Below are 17,036 nucleotides of genomic sequence, written 5' to 3' on the forward strand. Positions count from 1 at the left end.
GCACAGCGGCTAACCAAATAGCTTTCAATTACGTACACGTAACGCGATGCGCGAACACCGCGTCAATTTTGGTACCACGCCGTATCAGCAGATCGCGCTGGCATTTTCAGGGTACATCGATGACGGAGGCGACACTGGTTTGTTTCGGTATCATATATCGCTATTAAAATGGGGATTTTCGATTGGTGTATGTATTGGGAGGAAAGCAGGATGGATATTGAGGCTGTCGAGGAGAGCTGTTCCAGACTGTTCCCAGACTGTTCCCAGAGCTATCCCAAACTGTTCTCGGAGCTGTTCCATCCTCTGCCACACAAATACTAACTTCTCTAGTTCAAGGAATTTTGTCCTCCTTAGGGTTGTGGAATAAGCACGCCAAGTTATTGTTCTTGGGTTTGGACAACGCTGGTAAGACCACCTTATTGCACATGTTGAAGAACGACAGATTGGCTACGTTGCAGCCTACGTTGCACCCTACCTCCGAGGAGTTGGCCATCGGTTCCGTCAAGTTCACCACCTTTGACTTGGGTGGTCACCAACAGGCTAGAAGATTATGGAAAGACTACTTCCCAGAGGTCAACGGGATTGTCTTCTTGGTCGACACCGCCGACCCGGAGAGATTCGAGGAAGCCAAGGCCGAGTTGGACGCCTTGTTTGCCATCGAAGAGTTGTCCAAGGTGCCTTTCATCGTCTTGGGTAACAAGATTGACTCTCCAAATGCCGTTTCCGAAAACGAGTTGAGATCCTCCTTGGGTCTCTACGGCTACAACACCGAGGCCAAGGTTGGTGACGGTTCTAGACCGGTCGGTTTGTTCATGTGTTCCGTTGTCATGAGACAGGGGTACGGTGAGGGGTTTAGATGGTTGTCCCAATACATCTAAACACCGAACGGGCGGTAGTACGGCTACCCTATACACTAAGACTTGTACTTTAGTATACTTTAATTTTGAAAAATAAACATGTAGGCCAAGGTATACCGTTGTGGCGCTCCATTCTTTTGATTTCCAGTTGACCATAGGTGAGTTTAAGGCCTAAGCGGGAGGTGGGGCTAATCCCGGTGGAGAGACTGTTTCCAGTCACCGGTATATGCATTGAAAGGGTGCGACGAAGCAGTTGAAAGTCAGATACGAGATGCCATTTCCAAGTCACATAGAGTAGCCCACTGTGCCCACAACCAACACCATGTTACCGCACCTTTCATACTCTGCGACTCTACATGTGATAGAGGAATCTATTTGGAATATGACCCTGGCCGCCATACCAACAGAAATAAAGCTGCTGCGTTTTGGGTGCCTATTCAGGGACAGTCATGGGATTTATACACACATTTTGTCCTAGACTGAGCGGTTTATAAGTTATCTCTATTCAAAGTCTGACCTACTGTTAGAAGGAATCCACCGAAATTAAACGTGTGATCTAGACGAGTAAAACAACCAGAAAAGGTATCGGACCCCGGATAATTCCACTCTACACCCGCCAAGTTTTTAGAATATGAGATAAAATTACCTAGAACCGACCATCAAATTTTTTTCTCTAAACATGCACGGATTAAAACCTCCGAGGGAATGATTGTTGAATAATAATTTTTTTTCAAGAAAGAGAGAGGAACAAACGTATGATTCCGACTATTGCCTTCATCTTTCGTAACCTTATCAACAGCTCCGTTCTTGGTTTATAGACCTGGATTCGGGATCTTCACGCTCTGGATCTTACTATTGTCATTTCTCAGATTCCATCCTCACGATTTCCCGGAATTTTCTCTAGCTCAACATCAAATTCATTTCCCACTCCCTCACAACATTCACCCAACCGTCTCCTCTCTCGCCCTTCGCGCGACGGCGCCAGACCTCCAACATGATTTGCCTCGCTCCCCAGTAACTCCCCACCCCACTACCCGCGATACTCGCGCCCCAGGTCTTGAACCCGAGCTGCAAGTTCTGGTCGAGGGCCTCACAGCCGGCGATAAAACCCTGCCAGAACAACGGGATGATGTTCGACTGCTTCAGCTCCACGAGGCGCTGGATAGAGTTCAAGTGCGACAACGTTTCCAGGACGTGCGGCTGCAAGTTGATGGGCGTGTGCGGACGCAACAAGCGATAGTGGAAGATAATGAGTGCGTGGTAGAAGGACATGATGTGGTGGTAGACGGCTTCATGCATCAGCGAGATGAACTTGCCCTCCGTCGCCTTGAGCAACGGGGTGGTTGAGACAGACATAGGGGTCGAGGCGGTGGACGATTCGTTATCAAAGAGCTTCCAGTCCAACAGCCAGTGCATCAAGCGCTTCTCCACCGTGGCCAACTTCTCATGAAACTCTTCGGGCGGGTTTTCGTTGATCTTGTTGTACTTCATCTTTTGCTTCGAGAGCTTGCAAATCTCGGCAAAGAGGAAGATGAGCGAGTTTGGCAAGCCATACAACGCATCAGTGGTGAAATTTTCTTCAGAATTTTTGTCGTTATTCACTTTTCTGTCCATAAATGAAGGCTCTACCGGAACGCTCCCAAAGAGCGGCTCGGTGCTGCTCAGTTTTTCGATAAACTCGAGATGCACCTTCTTCCGCTCATTCTTGCTCCCATACAATACATCCTCATCGATCTCCTCCATGTCCTTGGAGTCCTTCTGCGACAAACCGGGAAACATGGGCGACACATAGCTCTCAAGGGCCGTGCTATCCTGGATCAACTTCAAGCAGCTGAAGATGCGGTGTAACACGCGCGCCTTGCGTGACATGGTCTTATTCCGAAGCTTCTTGTCCCGCACCTTGATGCCGATCATGCCCTGCGCGTATGCGAGGTAGAAGCGACAGTCAGACATGGTACCCCACACGGTATCCACCGTGACCATCGACAAGATTCCCATTAACACATCCTTATACTTTTCTGTTTGGAGCGGCGAGGGTGACGTCAAGCACTTGCGCAAGAAGACCGTGGCCTGCTGGCGGAGTTGGATACCGAGCTGGAGATAGTACTTCATCTGCGGCGAGTGCTTGACAAAGCGGCCCTGGAGATAGAAGGCGGAGACGGCCAAGAGCGCGCACAAGAGCGCGCCTTTCGCGTTACTGGTACGCCCGATGGCTGCGAGGTCGCCGATCGCGCTCAACGCTCGCGGGAAGTAGATGTTTTTCCAGGGATTGTTCAGAAGCGGGATCACTGTCATCAAGTCTGCCACATGGTCGAGGTAGTACTTGAGAAGGTAGCGTGTGAGGGGCGTGATCTGGAGTGTGGTTGTAGGTAACGGGTACGATGCGAGTGCAAGACCCTGCGGCATGTCTTGCAGCGGAGGTAGCGTGACAACCTGCATGATGTCTACGGGCATCTCCGTGATGCCAGAGGCGTGCAAGTGGATGTCGTTGTCGATCTCGGTGGAGGTTGACGCCGTGCTAACGGGTGGTGTGCGTACTGGAGCCGGTTTTGACGGCTGTTCGTAGCCGTTGCCGCTGACACCCAACTGCGAGTTCCAGTGGCTGACGTCCTGGTAGCTGTTACTTTTGTGGAAGAGCAAGTTGAGGATTTCGTCTTCGTTGAGCGACGTCTTTTTGCTGTAGAGATCAAGCACCGGAATGTTGTTTGTGCTGACGTTATCGTTGAGGATGTTGCCACCACCGTAGTTGAAGTGGCTGACAGGCGGCTTTTCTGGGTAAAGAAAGTCGAGAAAGTCGAGCCCCCCGTTCATCGCCGCCGCCGAGAGAATTGCGTCGTCGCGCAATTCCTGCGCCAACCACTCGTGTCCCGGGAGGCTAGGGAGCGATTCGAAGAGCGGGTTGGGCTGCGGCGGGTAAAACGCGGGCGGCGTGTAGGGCATTTTGCGTTTAGGAGATTCGGTCTTGGGCGGCGCAAAAAGCGACGGCAAAGAGGGCGTGCTCGTAGTGGCGGGGCTCACGGACATCTTGCGCTTTTTGCGGTATGGTTTCTCCTTCCGCTTCTTAGTGGGGTCCTCCAGGCCCTTGAACACGCCGAACGGGCCCGCCATCGCGGTTTGTGAGTCAGGAAGCACCGCATTATGGAGCTTTGCTAAATCTTGATCCATGTCCTCGTAGTACTCATACTCCTTGTCATACGTGACAAACTCCACGTTGCGTCGCTGGAAGTACTCGCCGTCGTTTGGAGGCGGTGCCGGCAGACCTTGCGACACAATCTGGTTCGCCATCTTGTCGAATTGGAGCGGGTGCGACCACCGAAGCTTCACGTCGTAGCCACCACATGCGAACCCGGCCTTCTGGCACCGCTGGCAGAACGGCTTCTGCAAGTCGCAACGGATTTTCCGTGAGCGGCACGTGAAACACCCGGTGAAGGACTTGGAGCGCTTTGTTTTGTCAGATGACATAAGGATGTGTAAGCAAGATGGATCTAGGTGATGGATGGCTTGAATCTTATAGATGGTTTGTGGAGAAGGTTGATGAGCAGTTCAGATTGGTTAACTCAGCTGGGTGAATTGATACGACTCCGGTTTTGGACAATTCTTGGGCTTTCTCTTTGCAATGATAACATATCTGTTGAAGCCTGGAGAAGAAGAAGCGAAATATGCTTTGGCGTATTCGGCAGGAGCTCCCGAGGAGTCTGGAAGCCGAAAAAGAAAAAAAAAGAAAAAAAAAAAAAATAGACAACGTAGGCACTAAGAACAGGTAGACGAAACAGTGTATATCTCGCAAAATATGGAATGTAGCATTTCTTATGAATCTCACAATACATCATATACTCCTTTCTGAGTTATTTTATTTTCCACCGCTTGATGACCCAACAAGAATCCCTGGAATGCCTCCTGCCTCGGGCGGTTTGACGTAACCGTTTAAAAATTCTCGCATCGTACGGCCCAATTAGGTAACCCACGGACATATAAGGCGGGGCCTTTGCCGCGGTGTGCGGGATCGAGCGGCACAATAATGCGTGGACAGGAAGTTTATCCGAGAGTGAAAAGCTGCAAAAATTGTGGTGCACAAGAGGATTATTTTGGCGAAAGACATGCGAAGGAAACGATTTTAAATAGCCTACAGTATAGTGATTCGAGTTGGTGAGTGAAACCTCCACTGGTGAGCGAAACCCCTACTGGTGAGCGAAACCGCAACTAGTTTAATATCAACCAGACAGTGTACCATCGGCCGTTGGAGTTTATGATTAGGCATGCTCGAGGTCTGCCTTAGTTTCTTCTACACGCTCCAGACACACTTCCAGCCAAAGCTCGAATGGTTTTGGTACAGGCAAATATCAGGGATTAGTTGTTTCTCACACACGGCTTCGCGCCACTTTGGCTCTGTGCAGGACTTTACGCGTTAGTGGAAGATTTGGCACGCGTCATTTGTGAGCCAGCAATAGGCCTTCAAGTTTCATCGGGATACATCACTAATACAACCTTTAAAGCCCCCAACCAATGGCGTTACCACTTCAGTTCAAAACCTCGTTTCTACCTCTGGAAATCAACTTTCTAGCGGAAAATGAGCTTATCACCATATTGCCCAGAGTCTCCATGAAATCGGTGGAGCTCATCGGCGTAAGTCATAGTAATGGCAAACCATCTTTGCCACGTTCGGCAACGGTACTAACCTATTTAGACTAACTTGCCCAACTTAAACGCAATGAGAAGACAGGAGATTCCCCTCTGGCTCGCGCTCATCCTCAAGGCACAGGACAAATGCCAGATCATCCCACCCATATGGCTTAATGTGGCGTACTTGAAGGCGCGATACGACGAGGAACTTGAGTTTCCCAACCGATTTTCGTCTTTACCGTGGCACTGGCTTGAGCTTTCTAAAATGCTCCTCACAAAGGCCAGCGATGATCTCACAGATGCGCCCCACTTGATCCGGTCCATCATCCAGGACTTACGGGAGGTCAGGTTGGTGAAGTCGCGTAAGGGGTTGAAGGAGTTGAACGAGGCGTATTTGCAGTTGGATAACTTGTCTTTGATGGAGATTAACGAAATCCGGCCGTACGTGGCAGAGGTTATGGACGAGTTGAAGAAGTTATCCGACTGCGTCAAGAAGGACGATTCTATGGATATGGAGACGAATGACTATGAAGAAGATGAGAATTATTAGAGAAAGTTACGGTGTTGGCGGGGGAACATTCCCAGATAGCATGCCAGAAGTCGAGATTCCGCGTACCCTTTAAGGCTCCGTAAAGTGACTTTCACCAAAATGCCTGGCGATCTTTTCACCCTTGAGTTTCCTGAAACAAGGCTCTGTGTTTAATGTGTAATAGATGTATTATGTATACCGAAGCGTACATCCCATTTAGGGGCTTAGTTTCTCTGCTGCTTCAAAGGCTGTTTGAACCGACTACTCGCCAGATCAAGACCCATTTATAAGCCAGAAATTCCAGCTTAAACCATTCCTATCGGGTTCACTAAAAACAACAAAAAACCAACGCTCGTTCCCTTGCCTTCCTACCCACTGGTAAGCTTTAAAATGCATATTCAAACCCGTGTGGGATCACATACCATTATTTTAGTGCACAAAACCTCTGTTGTCTCATTACGAAACAATAAACCCATGGCTTACGACAAATCATCCACGTTTTTTCCCTTGAACTTTTTCCCAGATCTGTCCACAGATCTGAATTCAATGCGAGACCCGAGCAAACTAAACTCCAACGTATCCACATCTTCTTCTTCGCTCACCACCGGAACGGCAAACGAAAAGACGGTACCCTTCTTCTCGATAATTCTGATGCCCCCCAAAAGTTCCTTGGGACTCAACTTCGGACTCTCCTGACTGTGGTGCAACACCATGTCGTGCTTCCACGAATCATTACTGGGAACTACAACAATGAACAGATGCTGTGCATCGTACATCACAATCCCGGCCATCCCAACATTATTGGGGTTGACAGACTGGGTGACGGTAATAAAAGCCCCATTAAAGTCAGCCGAGGAGATCTTTGTCAAAAGCGACTGGGGGTTGTTCACGGCGTACTGGTTGGAGAGCTGGAGGAGGTTCTGCATGTACGCAACCCAGAGCTTGTGTAGCGGCATAAAATCCTGAAACTGCGGAAGGTTATACTTCTTGACAAGTTGAGCGGCCTGATGGCGCACTTTGGCCTCGTCTGCCAACGATTTTTTGGAAAACTCTCGGAGCTTCTTCACCATCTTGGCCTGGTTCTTTGTGGCGGTGGCGAAATACCGCTTCAACTCCCTTCTGGTGTTGAGCTTCCGCATTGTGTGTCTCTCAGCATCGGGCTTGGCGTTCTTCCCGACATAGAGCAAGGACTTGACGTTCTCCGGTCTGGCGTCGCCTTGGGTGGGTTCCAAGACCAAACACGACTTCTGGTCACCGTTCGCACTGTATCTCGACAGCAAGAGCTGGGCGAGCTTGTTGTGTTCGTTGGAATAGGACCGCGACAAGAGATGTGTCTCAAGCTCGTTTTTTCTATTCATTTTGATATTGGCTGGGTAAGTGGTATGGCGGAGTATCGGTGAAGGGTGATAAATTTTTGGACTGATATCTAAGATTGTTTTTCAAGCCGGTTAAATGCAGGTCATCACCTGAAGGTTTATATGCAGGCCATTTTTCACTATGGGCATCAAACACCGGGCTCAACCCCCCCACAAACATACACAGATAGATGTCGGTGAAATACACGGATACTCATCGGTAAAGATATTGATCACCCAAAATGTCTTTGCTTAGGTCTACAAGACACATTCTTTTGACCAGGAATGTTCGTGCAACTCCCTGGAGACGCATGGCGGGCATTCCGTTTCAGAACGACTTGACGCCAATGGACGACGACCTCTTTGGCTTGCTGGACTTTAAGCACTACAAACCAGTAGACGAAGGGCACTCAGAGGTTGATACAGTTTTTCACGATCCAGAGTCCCTATCCGATGTCTTACCCGTGGGAGGTGATGTTTTAACTTCTGTGGACGACAATATCTTGACCTCTGTGGACGACGACTTTGGCTTGTCTGCCTTCAGTTTCTATACTCCCGCTGCTGGGGTTATCAACGAAAAAGGAATGCACTCCGAGTACCCTCAGATGGCTGCATTACCAGATGAAGGCTCAGCTCTACACATTTCGCCACAAAAGGAGAGCATGTCTCTTCCCCAGCTAGAAGCGACCTGTAAGGCGGAAGAGCCAGTTGCCTTCATCTCCCGCATGTCAGATCCTTACGTGAACCTCGCTTTGGAAGACTACATCTACAACAACATGCCGCTCAAACCGTCCCTGAAAACACCCGGAATCACCAACTGCAACAGACTTTTGTTCTACACCAACACTCCGTGTGTGGTTATCGGTAAGAACCAGAACCCGTACAAGGAAGCCAACCTCCCGCTCCTCAGGTCGTTGGGGATCCCTTTTGTGAGACGCAAGAGTGGCGGCGGCACCGTGGTGCACGATCAAGGAAACGTAAACTACTCGTTTATGACCACCAAGGAACAGTTTGACAGACACCAGTTTGGCTCGGTGATCGTAAAGGAGGTGAATGTTGCCAAGGGGGAAGGGGCGCCAAAATTTCCCGTTAAGTTGAATGCAAGAGGTGACATTGTTAATGCCGTCTCGGGCGAGAAAATCAGTGGCAGTGCCTACAAGCTATCCAAGGGCAGGTCGTACCACCATGGGACGATGCTTCTTGAGTCAAACTTGGACGTCTTGAGACAGCTTCTCCGCCGTGACCCGGCGCAGTTGGGAGTAGTAAAGTCCGCCAGTGTGGATTCTGTGAGCTCTCCCGTGATGAACTTGGGCATGGATGCTGACTTGTTTATTGATCAGGTCATCTACGGGTTCCAACAGGAGTACGGTCCTGCCCAGGTTGTGGAGATTGTGTCTGAGGAGCAACTACCACCCAAGGTATTGGAAGAGGCCCAGAATCTCAAGTCCTGGGAGTGGAAATTCGGCAGCTCGCCAAAGTTTACCCACACTTTTACCAATACAACCCATAGTTTTGACATTACGTTTGAAGTCTCCAGGGGCTACCTCGATGCGTTCCACGTCACGCCACACGGTGGTGTCACGATTAAGGAAATGGATATGTGGTTCAAGTACTTGAAACAGGTGGTGGGAGATGACGCCAAGCAACTCAGATACGGGGGCAGCGAAGTCGCGGGGTACATTTTGGAGGATACCGTCAGCGACTGGATCGGTTTATCGATTGACGGGACCTTGTAATAGAATAAGCGCGTGATTGCGGAGAAATGCAGAGGCAATGGCCTGACCTAAACATGTGGAATCTACCTGAAACTTTAAGGAACTTTGAATATAATGCAACGCAAAAATAGATTCAGTTTTATACGGCCCATTTTGTAAACACCAATCTAGTTGCTTTTAGCCCATTACCCTACAACTTCCCGGATGAACTGCCTAGTAACCTCTTGGTCTGTGGTATCAATTCCATATCTATTTGCCTAGTCTCAACAAAATACAGAACCTGTGCTATCCATATCTACGTACGAGAGCATCATTTCTTGAATTTTATAACTTCATTATACACAGGACTGCCATTTTATCTATTTTCAACTAATGAGACCCACCGGACCGCAACATCTCCAATCTGAGATCTACGACCGAAGACTCCAACAACTTCGAGTGCACAGCACGCAAGGCCTTTAAGGAGTCGTCCTCGTTGATAACACACGAAATGTTGATTTCGTTGGCACCCTGGGAGATCATCTCGATATTGATCCCAGAGTCGGCCAAGGTCTTGAACATGGTCCCGGCGATACCCACAAACTGCTTCATCTGCTTCCCTACGAGAGAGATGATCGACATGTGTCTCAAGATGTCGACAGAGCCCATGAGACGCAACTCGTTGCAGGACAAGCGCAAAGCATGCTCACCTTCAGCGGTGATTTGTAACGCCATGGAGACGTGGACCTCAGAGGTGGAGATCAAGTCCACAACGAGCTTGTACCTATCCATGGTGGAGAAGATGTGGGCCAAGAAGCCGTGCGACAAGGTTTTTCTGTTGGAGTGAATGTTGATAACGACGATTTCGTTCTTGGAGGTAATGGCCGTGGCGGCCTTCTTCTTCTGGAGGAATTGCTGTGGCATGGCAGCCAACGCGGTAGGAGGGTGCGGCGGTGTATCCACGCCGCGTCTCCCCACATCGTCCGGGTAGATGATCGTCCCGGTGCCGGTTGGATTAATGACGTTTTTGATGCGAATTGGGATGCGCGCCTTGATCACCTGTTCCATCGTGAACGGATGGATGACTTCAGACCCATAGTAGGTCAATTCAGCGGCCTCGTCCGGCGTCACGGCCGGCAACAAACGGGCGTTTGGCACCTTGCGCGGATCGGCCGTGAAAATACCATCCACTTCCTTCCAGATCTGCAACTCATCCGCACCGAGCCCTACCGCGAGAAGAGCTGCGCACAAATCCGTATATCCTCTGCCCACCCCGTTGAGCAAACCGCCAGGAACGGTCCCGAAATAGCCGGTGAGCACCGGCACCACGTCTGGCTCAAGCTCAATGACCTTTTCGGAAAAAACCTTGGCTAGAAACATGTAGAATTCGGTGTCGAGCGCATGGGCGCCCTCCTGCTTATTGGGGATTACCTCTGAGAGGTCGACGTACTGGGCCTTTACCCCGCGGTCGTTCATGAGCGCCGCCATAAACAAACATGATAATTTTTCGCCCACGGCCATGATATTGTCCAAAGTACGCGCCAGCACCTCGCCAATGATTTGCGACGCGTGGAGCAACTCCGCGGCGTGGTCCACCTCGTGGATGGTGTCTTCAATCAACTGCTGCTGGATCGCGTGGTCGGAGATCTTTTCATGAGCATTTTTAACATGGTCCACCTTAATCAATTCAAGTATAGCCTGGAAGTCTCCCCCGTCGATGGAAACATCGGAGGCCTGTAGCAAGCGTGAGGTGGTTCCCTCGGATTTTGTCTGCGACGATCTGGCAGAACACACCACGGCTACCCGGTTGGACTTGGAGAAAACCTGCACGACTTCATCCGTGATCTTCTCAGGGAACTTCCCAACGGATGTGCCCCCGAATTTTTGCACGATCCAGCCCTTTTTGGACGACGTTCTGGTGGAGGTGACAGATGATGCAGCGGACATAGGACAGTGACTAAAAATCGATACACAGAATCGTTTTTATAAGAGGCAGATATTGGTCGATTGTCTATCGAAGAGGTCGGAAGGCAACAATACAGCAAGTGAATAGGAATTGGTCATATATCGTGGTTAGTCGGTGGACAGTTCTTGCTATATATACCCGTAATCTTTCACTGTACGCAGGCTGCATGATTGACTCATCGGTTTTTCATGCCCTATATGCAGGCTACTAGGACCGTTACCCGGTGTCTGATGCCCGATAGCGCGGTCACGTGTAATGACATCGCAGAATGCTGCAGGGAGAAGAAAAAGAAAAACGATCTCGGTGAGGGTCGAACTCACGATCTTGTGATTAACAGTCACACGCCTTAGCCAACTTGGCCACGAAATCATTTCTTGGATAAGAAAGAATTTGAGAGTGAATAATCAATAATGACTATTCCACGAGATAGTATATTATAGGACTTAGAAATATCCCATACAAGCAACCTTTTCAAATCTAATACACGTGCTAACTTAGCATTGTGCGTGAATCAGGTCTTTACGATATTAGAAGGAAGCCATCCTTTTACCAACATAGGTTCCTACATCTGCCTATGCCACTATGGCCTTCCGTTCTCTGAGGTGTCCATTACATGAATGGGCACTTGTCACTAACAATCCTCTCTGGTTTCATCTCCATTATCGCTAGGGCTAGGGTTGGCGTCTAAGAGAAATAAAATCCCCGTCAGCTCTAAAATAGTATCGCTGGTTATGATAAAATATACCAGCCAGTAATTTTCACCAGAGGCGCTTAAGCCCAGCCCATGCACCGGTATCGTTATCGTGCCGTATCCGCTATACGATCGGTCTTTTCCCCGCTACGTTTCTAGAGCCTTCCATTCTGGTGCGCTCTGAGCCCCGCACGACGTTACCCTCTCTGATAACACGTAAACAGATCTCCAGGCTGCAGCTCGGAATTTTCACTTTTGGCGACATCGCCATCCACCGATAAAAGTACATGCATCGATAAAGACACCCGAATACACACTCTTCTAGCACCAAACGCCAGTTATATAATGAATCCAGCTTTTACCAATTTGGGTGTCATGCTTGTCATGATGCAAGTGTCCAAGAAGATGGACTGGGAAAACCCATCCACCGTGTTCTACGTCAGAATCTTGTACTCCGTCTGTACCTTGTTCTGCCTTGCCGTCTACTTGTATGTCAGACAGCAGATCATTTCCAAGAACGACTTGACCACTATGAAGTACGTTGAGCCAGCCTCTCCCTTCGGTGGTAGCTCTGAGGAGAAGTTGATCGTCACCACTGTCAAGGACTACGATCTCAAGCAGATCCAGAGTTCCATCAAGGGTGTGTTCACCGGCTTGGCCATGATGGGCTTCATGCACTTGTACATGAAGTACACCAATCCATTGTTGATGCAGTCGATCTCTCCGGTCAAGTCCGCGTTGGAATCCCAGATCGTCAAGATCCACTTGTTCGGCAAGCCAGCTATCGGTGACTTGAAGAGACCGTTCGCCGCCGCCTCCATGTTTGGTGCCGCGGCTCCAGCCAAGACCGACAAGCATACCATCGAAACTGCTGAGGTGTCCGGTAACGGTGGTGTCAAGGAAGAATAAGCTCGTCCATAAAACCACAACGTAGGCAGAACCGGCACCGGTTCTGTCAGCCAAAGATAATATGCTATATATGAGTTGTCTGTCAGCGCCTGACTTGTAATATATTAAATCTCAATAAAGGGGACTGGAGGCGATACGATTCTGTAGATCAGAGTTGGGGCCGCTTAGAAGGTGAAGATTAGTATCCTGTGATTGCGGAGGAACGGTCTTACGGATTGAGATTGAAAGCTTATTTAGGCTCAAAGCCCACCGAGTAAGCCAAGCACGGGGTTCATATAGACCTGAGAAGCCGTGCGACCGCCGAGCGGTCTGGGTGATCAAATTATCATCATTACCGTTCATTACTATATACAAGCCATGTACTAAACCTCAAAGCCCAAGCCAACGTTCACACCATCCTCCACCAACACAACATCGTCATTGCTTCTGGTGTAGCTGACGGTACCCATCAACTTACCGGCGATAATCAATTCCTTGACGGTCCAGATGCCCTTACCAAAGATTTCCGGCGCCTCGTTGGCCAACTTCGGGAAGAGGAACTGGTACAACGGCTGGTACTCAGCCACATCCTCACTTTGCACCTTGTATTCCCCCGCCAATTTGTTAAACGCTCGCCGGATCCACTCGGGACAGTAGCCTTCTTCATACTGATCTTTGTTGAAGCATCTGACCAACCACATGATCATGACCTGGTCCTGGGCTTGGGATGCCTCGACATCTTCCAAGCCCTCCATTCCCATGGTTCTGGCCAACGCCTCGACGAACGGCACGTCCTTCTTCAAGATCTTGGAGAGCGACACCAACTGCGACTTGTACTTGGTGAGCAATGTCTTTTCCAAGTGCTTGATGATCTTGATGGCCTTGTTGTACACCTTGAGCTGGGAGTCGCGGTAGATTAACGCATTAGTGATGTTTCTGTTGTCAGAAGCTTGTGACCTCTGGAAATGCTGCGATGCGACGGTGATCTTTTGCTCGAGCGCGGTGCGCAACTTTGCGAGGCCGTCGAGCTTCATCCGCAAGGTGATATCCCCACTCTGCTCCCAGTCGTTTCTCACAAGATAGGCAAATAAGTTGATCAAGCTGTCCGGGATGATTGACTCGGTGATAAAGTAGAGCAATCCGTCGGCATACTTGGAGTAGTCGGAATGGGCGGTAAGCTTGGTCCTAGACAATTCTTCCGTGAGCTCGTTCTCCTCAATGTGGTCATTCAATTTGGAGTCGAACGCAAAACTGGTGTAATCGTTCATATCCGGAAGCCTAATCCCGTAAACGGTCTCCACCTCGCCGAGACTCTCTATTGGAAGCTTGATCCGCAAGGCCACAGAGTTCGCTTGGGAGTTGCTGGACAAGGTAAAACCGTAGCCTAACAATAATTCCTCATTGCCCTTCAACCCATAATTGTTGCACAATTCCAGATTGCCGTTCTCAGACAAGTTGGTGAAGCTGAACACATTATCGGCGCACCCCCACTCCACCTTGGCCCCAGTTTCGTGGTTCAACAAGTCAATGATGGGCAACAAGATTGCCTGGCCCTGACGGCACTTTTTCGCATCCACCAAGTAGTATGGGAACGCTCTGGAGGTGTAGATGAGCGAGGCATAGAGATAGTTGGCAAAAGAGGTCCAGTTGTTCGCGTCCTCCGATTGCTCCTTCAAGTAAGCAGAATAGTCGTGGCCAGCAGCGCTTTTGGCAAACACATCGGCAAATTCAAGGTTGGAAGCGAGCTGAGCAGAGTCGGCGGCGGAAAGGGTCTCGGTGCCTTGTAACAAGGCCATCACGCTCTGCCACTCGTTCACGGCGCTCTGGAACTTTTCAAAGAGCGACGAGCCCAAGTTGGTGCCCTTAAGGTACGCCTTTTCAGCCGTGCTCCATGACAATGGCGAGCCAATTTCCACTAAGGAAGGCAACGAGGTAATGTATGGATGGTAGAAAGAGTCGGCTTTGGCTCTTTCCTTCAAGAAGAAGAGCTTCCCGATGGCGTTGATGTTGAGCTGGGCAGCAGAGCATTGGTCCAAGAACTCCACCCCAAACTCCGCGATGGCTTGTTCCGGGGTCATGGCCAACGTTACCGGAAGCTCGATTTCCTTATTACCGGAAACCGTCAGGCGGTAGGCCGAAATGCCTTTGTTAGCGCTGTAGGCGAAGCTGATTGAGGGGTCGATGACCGTGCCGTGCTCCTTGGCCCAGGCAAGTAAGCGATTGATTTTTGCATCCATTGTTAGGTATGATGATAGAAGTTGGTGGTCCTCTGTTGGAGAAGAAGGCTTTATATAGGTGGCAAGGTGGAACCGGGTGGAAGCCGAGAGAAGGGTGAAAAAACTGTGCATAAAGCAAGTCGATACATGCAGGATATTCAACAGACGCCATAACAGAGGAAGGCGCTCAAATACACAGGGTGACAGACTCCTCCTGGCTCGAACAGATTTTTTTTAAGGCTCAGATTTATTGTTTATTAGAAAATAAATTTAGCGAGGCTTGGGCAAATAATTTCCAGGAACCTTTGAGCCTACGGGATGCCTCGTTGTACACCCTAAAATAAAATGGGGATACATGCAGGATAGGGATGTATATTTTCATTCTTAAAGGCCTCCGGGCAAGATATACCACTCAACGCGCCTTATATTACCATGTCAGCTTTAGGCGATACTCCTGAAGTAGCAGAAATTCCCAGTGTTTCGGCAATCCAGATTGACCCCAGAGAGGCGAAGAGAGGACAGGAATCTGACGACGAAGATGCCGTGGCCCAGATCAAGGCGCTGAAGAAGCAAAGGCTTCAGGAAATGAGGCAAGAGAAGGAGCAACAAGACTTGGAGCGGAAGCAGGCGCCCAAGAAAAATACCGCTGTGTACATTTCACAGCTACCGGCGGATGTAACCGAGGAAGAGCTTGTGGAGCTTTTCTCCAAGTACGGGGTTATTGCCGAGGATCTCATTACCGGTGCCAAAAAGGTAAAGCTTTACCGGGAAGAGCATGGGCTGGTAAAGGGCGATGCATTGATTATATACCTCAAGGAAGAAAGTACCGACTTGGCGATTGCCTTGCTACACGACACAGAGCTCCGGGTTAATGGAAGCAAAATCCAGATTCGAAAGGCCGATTTTTCGCATAAACCGGCCCAGGCCGTAGAGAAGGAAGCTAAACGGTCATATGACGCCGATGAAAAGAAGTTGATTCAGAAAAGACTCCAGAAGCTCAAAAACAAGGTCGAGGACTGGGAGGGAGACGACGCGTACGCAAAGTCGCGCGAGGAATGGCAGCGTGTCGTGGTGCTTGAAAACGTGTTTGATATGGGCGAGTTAGAGCGGGATCCAGAGCTCGCCAGCGAGCTTGAGGAGGACATGCGTGAGGGCTGTGGATCTGTGGGCAAAATCACAAATGTGGTGCTCTATAACCAGGAGCCGAGGGGAGTGGTTAAGGTGACGTTTACAAACAGAAGGGATGCGGAAAAGTGTGTGGCTAGAATGAATGGGCGCAGTTTTGACGGGAAAAGGCTTGTTGCGTATGTCTATTCCGGGCAGCAATTCAAGCGAAGTGGGTGAGCCAAGTCAGTTCTCTTCTGTCACTGAAAATATGAGAATAGGAAAATATGATAATAGGTGAATAGGGAACAGATGAGCAAGAGAACAGATGAGCAAGAGAACAGATGAGCAAGAGAACAGATGAACAGAAGAACAGCCTTGGTTCAAAGATATGGTTCGGCAGCTGCCAAGGATATATCGGGGTTATATCTGAGGTATATAAAACTAGATTAACGTTTTTTTACATCTCGACATCTAGCTTTATTAAAGATCAATACGATAGAAGTTATCCTTTTGACCAAATAGATTTAAATACGGATTGCTAATATTTGTTTCTTCTACGTATACGTGTCTAAACTCTGAACATGGCCTATTTCGTGACCGCTGAGGATAAACTGGCTAAATATAGGATCACTCGGTGAAATATACTCTATTCCTCTTAACGCTCCCCGAACCCTTACTGAAACGTATACTCTGAGCTTTACATCTACACAGCCAGAACTCCCTCTACTCTGTTACTGCAGTACCTACAATAGCAGCAAACCATCACATCAAGGTATTAATAGGTCCTTTCTGAACCGCAACCATCAGACAATGTAAAAGTGGATTGAAAAATACACTAGCAATAGCGGTAAGGGAAATTCTTGTCGAGCTGCACATTCGTAGCACCATTCCAATCTCAATCCTACAGTCACAGGTACCAAACTAACGGCTTACTGACAAATCTGCACAAATACCCGCTTCAATTCTCACTGTCTACCGCCCTAACCAATCTACCCCTCGTTGACCCCCCCAAACTTCTGCCATCAAGCATCCTCACAGCAACCATCAAGGGATTGATCCCTAATCCAGTCACGTGACGCTCACGAAATTTTTCATTTTCCACGTCGGCGCTTT

General features: G+C 49.2%; 9 protein-coding genes and 1 non-coding gene across 10 annotated transcripts; 5 read left to right on the top strand and 5 right to left on the bottom strand.

Annotated features, from left to right (window-relative positions):
• The first annotated feature begins 138 nt into the window (after positions 1 to 138).
• On the top strand, positions 139 to 902 carry SAR1 (Arf family GTPase). Its single transcript, XM_019129694.1, has one exon. The coding sequence runs from the start codon at positions 426 to 428 to the stop codon at positions 876 to 878; it is 453 nt and encodes a 150-aa protein (XP_018983349.1). The 5' UTR covers positions 139 to 425; the 3' UTR covers positions 879 to 902.
• Positions 903 to 1,757: 855 nt separating this feature from the next.
• On the bottom strand, positions 1,758 to 4,319 carry ARG81 (Arg81p; the record flags this gene model as incomplete). The annotated part of the gene is made up of 2 exons (XM_019131968.1): positions 1,758 to 3,818; positions 3,876 to 4,319. 2 exons carry the CDS (start codon positions 4,317 to 4,319, stop codon positions 1,758 to 1,760), a joined length of 2,505 nt encoding a protein of 834 aa, XP_018983350.1.
• A 1,041-nt stretch (positions 4,320 to 5,360) lies between these two features.
• PSF2 (DNA replication protein) lies at positions 5,361 to 6,027 on the top strand (the record flags this gene model as incomplete). The annotated part of the gene is made up of 2 exons (XM_019131979.1): positions 5,361 to 5,480; positions 5,542 to 6,027. 2 exons carry the CDS (start codon positions 5,361 to 5,363, stop codon positions 6,025 to 6,027), a joined length of 606 nt encoding a protein of 201 aa, XP_018983351.1.
• Positions 6,028 to 6,485: 458 nt separating this feature from the next.
• POP4 (RNase P/RNase MRP complex subunit) lies at positions 6,486 to 7,364 on the bottom strand (the record flags this gene model as incomplete). Its single annotated transcript, XM_019130595.1, has 1 exon — positions 6,486 to 7,364. The coding sequence occupies one exon, from the start codon at positions 7,362 to 7,364 to the stop codon at positions 6,486 to 6,488; it is 879 nt and encodes a 292-aa protein (XP_018983352.1).
• A 194-nt stretch (positions 7,365 to 7,558) lies between these two features.
• On the top strand, positions 7,559 to 9,223 carry BABINDRAFT_163066 (putative lipoate--protein ligase). The gene has a single exon (XM_019129695.1). The coding sequence runs from the start codon at positions 7,604 to 7,606 to the stop codon at positions 9,095 to 9,097; it is 1,494 nt and encodes a 497-aa protein (XP_018983353.1). The 5' UTR covers positions 7,559 to 7,603; the 3' UTR covers positions 9,098 to 9,223.
• A 69-nt stretch (positions 9,224 to 9,292) lies between these two features.
• Positions 9,293 to 11,085, bottom strand: HOM3 (aspartate kinase). Its single transcript, XM_019129696.1, has one exon. It carries the CDS (start codon positions 11,000 to 11,002, stop codon positions 9,446 to 9,448), a length of 1,557 nt encoding a protein of 518 aa, XP_018983354.1. The 5' UTR covers positions 11,003 to 11,085; the 3' UTR covers positions 9,293 to 9,445.
• A 231-nt stretch (positions 11,086 to 11,316) lies between these two features.
• On the bottom strand, positions 11,317 to 11,390 carry BABINDRAFT_t306. The gene has a single exon. It is a non-coding gene; the product is annotated as a tRNA-Asn (tRNA).
• A 667-nt stretch (positions 11,391 to 12,057) lies between these two features.
• On the top strand, positions 12,058 to 12,621 carry PHO88 (Pho88p; the record flags this gene model as incomplete). The annotated part of the gene is made up of 1 exon (XM_019131961.1): positions 12,058 to 12,621. The coding sequence occupies one exon, from the start codon at positions 12,058 to 12,060 to the stop codon at positions 12,619 to 12,621; it is 564 nt and encodes a 187-aa protein (XP_018983355.1).
• Positions 12,622 to 13,010: 389 nt separating this feature from the next.
• On the bottom strand, positions 13,011 to 14,828 carry BABINDRAFT_24986 (protein-lysine N-methyltransferase; the record flags this gene model as incomplete). The annotated part of the gene is made up of 2 exons (XM_019131345.1): positions 13,011 to 13,785; positions 13,846 to 14,828. Coding segments are annotated over 2 exons (1,758 nt in total), but the record flags the coding sequence as incomplete, so codon positions are not given.
• Positions 14,829 to 15,056: 228 nt separating this feature from the next.
• Positions 15,057 to 16,396, top strand: BABINDRAFT_163069 (U2 snRNP complex subunit). The gene has a single exon (XM_019129697.1). It carries the CDS (start codon positions 15,249 to 15,251, stop codon positions 16,158 to 16,160), a length of 912 nt encoding a protein of 303 aa, XP_018983357.1. The 5' UTR covers positions 15,057 to 15,248; the 3' UTR covers positions 16,161 to 16,396.
• Positions 16,397 to 17,036: the final 640 nt, after the last annotated feature.

The sequence above is a fragment of the Babjeviella inositovora genome (assembly GCF_001661335.1).
Source record: "Babjeviella inositovora NRRL Y-12698 unplaced genomic scaffold BABINscaffold_12, whole genome shotgun sequence".
NCBI lineage: Eukaryota > Fungi > Ascomycota > Pichiomycetes > Serinales > Babjeviella > Babjeviella inositovora.

Excerpts from the sequence above, each read along its gene's own strand:
- SAR1 (XM_019129694.1), top strand. The coding sequence starts at position 426 with ATGTTGAAGAACGACAGATTGGCTACGTTGCAGCCTACGTTGCACCCT.
- BABINDRAFT_163066 (XM_019129695.1), top strand. The coding sequence starts at position 7,604 with ATGTCTTTGCTTAGGTCTACAAGACACATTCTTTTGACCAGGAATGTT.
- HOM3 (XM_019129696.1), bottom strand. The coding sequence starts at position 11,002 with ATGTCCGCTGCATCATCTGTCACCTCCACCAGAACGTCGTCCAAAAAG.
- BABINDRAFT_163069 (XM_019129697.1), top strand. The coding sequence starts at position 15,249 with ATGTCAGCTTTAGGCGATACTCCTGAAGTAGCAGAAATTCCCAGTGTT.